The sequence below is a fragment of the Belonocnema kinseyi genome, chromosome 10, assembly GCF_010883055.1.
Source record: "Belonocnema kinseyi isolate 2016_QV_RU_SX_M_011 chromosome 10, B_treatae_v1, whole genome shotgun sequence".
NCBI classification, from domain to species: Eukaryota; Metazoa; Arthropoda; class Insecta; order Hymenoptera; family Cynipidae; genus Belonocnema; species Belonocnema kinseyi.
This window is the reverse complement of record NC_046666.1, coordinates 38,330,345-38,338,237: the sequence shown is the minus strand read 5'-3', so window position 1 is coordinate 38,338,237 and position 7,893 is coordinate 38,330,345. Positions and strand designations below refer to the sequence as shown.

The 7,893-nt window shown below is 23.5% G+C and overlaps 1 protein-coding gene across 2 annotated transcripts in view; it reads left to right on the top strand.

Annotated features, from left to right (window-relative positions):
• Positions 1–482: 482 nt before the first annotated feature.
• Positions 483–7,893, top strand: part of LOC117182199 (interferon-inducible double-stranded RNA-dependent protein kinase activator A-like) — an 18,422-nt gene continuing 11,011 nt past the window's right edge. For both annotated transcript variants that reach the window (XM_033375262.1, XM_033375261.1), the window contains exons 1-2: positions 483–883; positions 7,353–7,696. In XM_033375262.1, the coding sequence (XP_033231153.1) occupies positions 7,361–7,696 (336 nt within the window). In that variant the 5' untranslated portion in view covers positions 483–883; positions 7,353–7,360. The remainder of the gene's footprint in view (positions 884–7,352; positions 7,697–7,893) is intronic.

The following is a 7,893-nucleotide window of genomic DNA, read 5'->3' as shown; positions in this document are numbered from 1 at the left end:
TATTCATATGGATTATTTCGAAATTTTTTATTATTAAATCTTTTGTATTACTTTCGTATTTCTGTTGAATTCTTTGGATTAATCGTAATGGCACTGAATTCAATTTGATCATCGTTAATTTTTTGGATTCCTTTGAATTTACTTGAACTAAATTAATAAATAAGTGAATTCGGAAAAAAATATATTCGTAAGATTTCAAATTTTTAAATTGTTAAAAATATTACTATTCGCAATTAAAAACTTAAATTTTAAAACAAATTTAAAAATCAAAATGACCATGAAAAGACAAATTAGACGATTTCAAAAGAATATCCTTTAAAAATTGAAATAAAAAGTTTTCGTTGTTGAAAACGTTTAAAATTGCATAATTTTTGATTGGGAAATTCAAAATCATTAATAGGTAAAAATTTCAAAAATTTGCCGCGTATATGTTGTAGTATGAATTGCGCATGCGCATAATTTGTAACCAAGAAACTAAAACCGACAAACTGTCGCCGTGTCCCCAAAATAAGCCGATATAATCTTTAAAAAAAACTGTGTTTGTGTTATTTATTGTCGCTGTTGTTTTGTGAAGTCCTTTTGAACGCCTTAAAAATTATCGGCATTTGTATTTTCTGAAAATTTTGTGAAACACGTAAAAAACAAACAGTGTTCGTCGAAACTAACCTCAATCTTTTAATTTCGTTATTTACTTATAACACGAAATCGTCTATCAAAATTAGCTAAATTGAGTGTAAAATGTGTGATAATATTGAATTGTTGTTTTCAATATTTGTTAATTAAAATAAGTATTGCTTTCGATTGAAAGCTGTCAAGTGGATTGATACATAAAACGACTACAAAGCGACTACCGCAAAACCTACTCGCACTTTGTAATAATATTGTAAGTATATTAATACTCAACTTATATTTTAATTAATTGAAATTTCGCAAATTATTTTTTTCTTGACGTTTATTTAAACATTGAAGACCTTATTTAGAATCTAAAACGATATTTTTCTTGCATAGGTTTTCATAACCTATGACAAAACATTTATCTTATTTTTATTTATTTTTTATCAAAATTACCTATGACTAAGTGAAGCAAATAAAAAAATAAGTGAATCAAATTTTCTGGATTTTAAAGATTACAAAAGGATTTCAAATATTTCAGGAAATCGTGTACAAACATTTAAAATTAATCCAAATGATTAAAGAATTATATTATAAGATTTCAAGAATTTCAAAGATTTCACAAGGATTAAAAAGATTTCAAAGGCTCGTGTACATCAAATTTCAAATTTTACAAAATATTTTAAATGGTTTCAAAATATTTTAGAAGATTTCCAAGAATTTTAAATATTTCAAATATCTCAGAAATATTTCAAAGATTTCAAAAGGTTTAAAAAGATTTTAGAAGGTTTCAAAAGTTTTAAAATATTTAAAGTATTACGAAAAATTTCAGAAATATATATATAAACAAATTTAAAAGATTTTAAAAGATATTTCAAGTATTTCAAAAGATTTCGAAAAGTTTCAAATTTTTTTTAGAAGACTTAAAAAGATTTAAAATAATTTAAATATTTAAAAAGATTTCAGAAATATTCAAAAGATATTTAAAGGTTTAAAAGTATATTTCAAATATTTCAAAAGATTTCGCAAAGATGTCAAAGGTTTTAAAATATTTCAAATATTTCAAACGTTTTTAAAAGATTTGACAAATATTTCAAACTATTCAAACTATTCAAAAAGATTTCAAAACGTTTAAAAAATATTTTAGAAGATTTCTATGATTTCAATGATTTCATAAAGATCCAGAAGATAAAAAAATGCGTATACATCAGATTTCAAAAGATTCAAAAAGATTTTAAAATTTTATAAAATATTATAGTCGATTTCAAAATATTTCACAAAAATGATTCAAAAGATTTTAAAATATTTCAAACCGCTTCAAAAGATTTAGGTTTATAATGATTTCAAAAGTTTTCAAAAAATATTGGAAGAATTAAAAATATTTCAAAGGTTTCAGAAAGGTTTACTATTATTTCAGAAATAGTATTTCAAATATTTCCATAGATTTAAAAATATTGCAAAGATTTCAAACGTTTTGAAAAGGCTTTACAAATATTTTAAATATTTTAAAAGAGTCAAAAAGATATCAAAAGTTTTCAAAATATTGTAAACGATTTCAAAAGATTTTAAAGTTTTCAAATAAAGATTCAAAAGATTGAAAAATATTTCAAAGATTTTACACTGCTTTAAAAGATTTCAGAAAAAGTTCAAGTTTTTTAAAAAAGATTTCAAGGATTTCGAATATTTCATAAGAATTCAAAAGATTTTGCAAAGGAATTCACATCAGATTAAAAAAAATTATAAAAGATTTGACAAACATTTCAAAGACTTAAAAATATTTTAAAGGTTTCAAAAGACTTAAGAAATAGTATTTCAAATATTTCCAATGACTTTAAAATATTTGAAAATATTTCGGAAGATTTCAAAATATTGTAGACGATTTCAAAAGAATATAAAGGATTTTAAAGCTTTCAGAAAAATATTCAAACATTTAGAACTGATTTAAAAGATTTACATTTTTTAAAGATTAAAAAAATTTAAAGGATTTTAATAATTTCATAAGAATTAAAAATATTTCACAAAGGAATTCACATCAGATTTAAAAAAATTACAAAAGACTTCAAACGATTTCCTATGATTTTAGAATGATTTTGAATGATTTCAAAATTTTTCGAGAAATTTTTAAAGATTTAAAAAGATTTCACAAGCATATCAAAGATTTCAAAATATTTCAAAATAGATTAAAAATGATTTCAAAGATTTAAAAATATTCCTAATATTCCAAAAGAGTTCACAAAGATTTTTTTCCGAATCCTATTTTGTTCATAAATATTGTTTCAACTACAAAAAAATTCATTTTAATTTTGTTTTAGTAAATTAAAACTAATATAAATTAAGAAACATTTTAGCCATTTTTATAGTTATGAAAGTCGCATCAGTAAAAAAATTCGTTCATTTGATTGCTCAGAGCTTCAATCACATGATAAAATTTGAACTTTAAAAAACAATTCATCGTTTTTTATTAGAAATTCATCTGTTTTAATAGAAAATTTGATCTTTAATGAATCAAAAATGCAACTATTTGGTAGAAAATGAAAATATTTTGTTAAAAATTCATCCTTTTTGGTTAAAAAATTCAACTTTTTGGATTGAAATTTAATTTTTTCCTAGAAACTTATTTTTCGTTAAAAATTTAAATTGCGATCTTGAACGGTCATGTGGGATCTTTTTTTGGATTGAAATTGAACTATTTTTTTGTCTTTTTTTCTAATAAAAATTCCAATGTTTTAAGAAGAATCTGATATTTTTTGGATAAAAGTGCAACTTTTTGACAGAGAATTTAACAATTTTCTTTAAAAGTCAACCTTTCTAGTTAAAAAAGTCATATTTTTAAATTGAAAATTCAAATTATTTTTTATTGAAGAATTCTACTTGTTTTAGTAAAAATTTCATTTTTTAAATGAAAATGCAGTTTTTTGGTTAAAAATGATTCTTCTTTGCTTGAGTATTCAACTATTTTGTTTTGAATATTTGGTTAAATCAGTTTATTAAAAATATACATTTTTGTTGTATTATAAAATTATTATATCATAAAACTTATATTTTTAATTAAGGATTCATGTTTGGTTGAACATTTAACTGTTTAATGGAAATTCCTATTTTTTTGTTCAAGAATTAATTTTTTAATTAAAGCTGTAACTGGTCCATTTTTTTAAGATTGATCTTTTTCAATTTAAAAATTCTCCTTTTTGGTAAAAACATAATTTTAGTGATCGAATCCCATCCGAATTTTACAGGAAATTAGGCGATATATATTTTTGCGATTTGTGACATCGGATTTTTATGAGATCGGGAAAAACCAGGAAATGACAGTGAATTTATTTTTTGACCGGGAATTTTACCAAATTTTTATTCTACAAATTTTTTCCAACTTTGATTTCAACCGTTTTTTAATTAATTTGTTAAATTGTGATTTTTATAAATTATTATATCATTTAGCTTAGAATGCTTAATTTAAAAAATCTTTCACTTAAAAAATTTTCCATTTTACTTTTTAAACATATATTTTAATTTAAAGAATTTTAAAGCTTTTAAAAAGAAGCTTTTAAAATCGAAGATTTTTTTATAAAAAACAATGTGGCCGCCGGACCAGGAACCGGGAATTTTACGAATTTTCAAAAGAAAAATCTGCACAAGTTCGATTTTTAAAGCTTTTCAAATAATTAAATTACAGTAAATATAAATAAATAAATTATTTTTAAATTGGATCTGTAAATGTTTCAATCCGAAAGTCTTAAGAAGAATTGAAATTAATATCATTTATTCCGATAATTTTATTTGTAAATAAAATTTTGTATGATTTAACAATAAAATATTTTTAATTCAGAGTTTCAGGTATTCCTTTATAATATTTTTTATATTAAATTAAATAAATTTATTAATATATTATTCCTATTAATTTTTTTAGCCATTAAAAAATTGAAATTTGCTTTTGGTGGCCAAAATTCAACTAATTTAAATGAAGTATTTTATCAATTTTTTCAGAACTTCTGAATATATTTTTAAATTAATCGAATTTTTCCTACAATTCTTGGAAAATCCTGTAAATTAATAAAAAATCCTCAAAATCTTCCAAGTTCTACTTTGATAATTTTTAAAATCTCTTAAAATCTTCTTAAACTTTCTTTTGAAGTCTTTCATAATTCTGAAAAAAATTATAAATTTTTTGTTTGAAATCTGCAAAAATCGACACTTTATTTTCAATTCGGCTGTAAGTATTTGAAATTGTTTTAAGTTCCAAATTTAATTCGAATATTTTTCAAACTTTTTTAAAAAATTCAAAAATTATTTTGAATTTGGAAACATTTTAAACTACTTCTAGATTTCTCAAGATTTTGACATAAGATTTTAAAGCTTTTAAAGGATGCTTAAACTCTTTAAATTAAAAAAATTTAACTTCTAATTAAAAATGTTCAGTTAAAAAAATAATATTTTTCAATGTTTAATGTGTCTAGCTTCAAATTACTTAAAATAATATAATTTTGGAAATTTTTAAACTTCATTGCTTGATTCTTTAATTTAGAGTATTGAAAATGTTAACATGGATTTATATTTTTGGAACTTAATCTGAATCTTTGAACTCTATAATTTATAAAAGTTCTTAATTTTGCACTTTATTTGAAATAAATTTGAAATTGTTTAATTGAAAAGTGTTGGTATCTTCCATTTTGTACGTGTACAATGTACATTTTGGAGCATTTGAATACACAATTTTTGAATTGAAAAACTTTTAAATTTCAATTTTAAAAGTTTGGAATTTAAGGGTTCCATTTTGAATATTTTAATTTGTCGTTTATTGTTTATTATATTAAATGAAAAATTTTTTAGTATATAGTTTGATTTTTTTAAAATTCATTGACCCGTGAAAAATGTTTTTTCGTAACTATTGTTGTATGCGAGAAAAAGGAGAAAATTATATCTTATAAAAAAAATTCAAAAGTTATATAAGTTTAAAGCAAAATTTGGGTTTTTTTGGAAAACGAAGCCAAAAATTCAATAATTCACTAAAAAAAATAATTTTCCGGAAGTCGCAAAAATACGTATCGCCTAATTTCCTTTAAAAAACAAAATATTGCGTCTCCGAGAGATTCTGCAACTTCAAGTCTGTCTGAGTAGAAATGGATTCAATCTACTTATTCGAAATTTTATTTTTGTTTGCTAAAAATACATCAGTTTCAGGGAAAATTAATTTTTTGCTGAAGTCATATTTTTTCTTTGAAAATTCATTATATGTATAGCAAATTCGTCTTTTTGGTTTTCAAATTGTCTTCTTTTTGTACGAATGTCTTTTTTCATTGAAATATAAAATGTGAGGCTTTTTTATTGGTAATGTATGGTTTCAGGTTGAAAATTCAACTGTTATTTAACAGATTTAATTATTTTGTTGAAAATTAAAGTACTTTGGTAAAAAGCCGTCTTCTATAGTAGAAAAGACATTTTTTCGTTTAAAATAAATGAATAAATTTGACAATTTTAAATTTATATTTGAAAAACTGTTTTATTCCGCTTATAAAACATTCAAAAATGCTTTAAAAAAATCTGGAAACTAAAAATTACAAAAAATTTCGTCCTAAATGTCCAAAATTTTTCCTGAATTTTTAACGCTCTAACTTTTTACTTGATCGGTCTAAAAAAAACTTTTATGACATGATTTTCGATAGTTTAAAACCTCCTCTTTCAAATGCGGTGGTCTGAATTTGTCAATGATTTTCTTGAAAAAGGTTATAATGACTTTAAAAAAAAGAACGAAATTTTCAATATTTTTTATGAAACATCTCGAAATTTGAACACGAAAAAGTAAAGCACGATCATCGCCAATGCTATAAATCGTGGAACGTTTATATTCTTTTTAAAATGCCGTTTGGTTTTTTTTTTTAGAAATTTAAGATGGCGGATCCTAAATGGCGCATTAAAAGTGAGAAAAAAAATTTGTAATGCAAATTTCTTTGTAAATATTACATTTATTTGCAAATAAGCCATAACTGATCATGATAATCATTATAAACTGTAACAATATAATGTTTATGTAAAAATTCACTTGAAATTTTTTCAAGATTCAAGATGGCCGCGTCAAAATTCCGTTCAAAACCTATCAAAAGCCTGTATAAATACGTATAATTCATTAAAAATGATCCGTTTCTTATCCAAATTAATAACATATAATCAATTTAATGGGTTTATAGGCTTTTCATAAGTTTTTAACGGCATTTTTACGTCGCCATCTTGAATTTTGTAAACATTTTAAGTGGATTTAAAGAAAAACACAATATTGTTAGGGCTTATAATAATTTTAATGATCAGGTATAGCTTATTTGCAAAAAAATGTAATAATCGTAAAGAAAATTGCATTAAAATTTTTTTCTCACTTTTAATGCGCCAACGGCATTTTGAAGACAATATAAAAATCTACGATTTATAGCATTTGCGATAATCGAGCTCTACTTATTCATGTTTAAAATTCGACATTTTTGATAAAAAAGATTGAAATTTTAGTTTTTTTTTTTAAAGTCATTATAATTTTTTTTTATCATTGGTCAATTAAGAACACGATCTTTGAAAGAGAAGGTTTTAAGCTCTCGAAAATGATGTCTCACAATTTTTTTTAAGACTGAGTAAGTAAAAAGTTAGAGCGTTAAAAGTTTAGGAAAAATTATGGACATTAGGGACGAAATGGGTTAAAGAATGCCTATAATCCATTGCGTAATTGAAGTGCGGCTCCTTATTTAAATATTGTTCTCCAGATATAAAAATGAACAAAACACCAGTCTCAATTTTACAAGAAATGATGATGAAGAGGAAAATTGTTCCCAATTACGAATTGACGTACGATGGCGGAGGCACACATGATAATACATTTACATATCAAGTCTCATGTGACGGTTTAGTGGCAACCGGCACAGGTCGTTGTAAAAAAGATGCCAAACACGAGGCTGCCAAAATGATGCTGGAAACAATTGCAGCTCACAGAGCTTATCCTCAACTACCAGCATCGCCAGCGCCTTCTCCCGTTAAAAAGCCACTGATCACGGAAGTCATAGTTTCGCCAAAGAGAACACAGTTCGTAAATGCCGTTGGAGCCTTGACAGTATGTATAATTTTCCATCCTCTGTGTTCAAGGGAATTGAAACTGTATTATTTCAAATTTAAAAAGTTCGAAATTGAAAAATTTCAGATAACAATTTTTTTTTAACGGACAATTTTATTTGAAAGGAGTTGAAATTGTATTATTTCTAATTCAAATCTTTTACAATTTAACAACCTTTTTTTAAATTGAAGAATCTC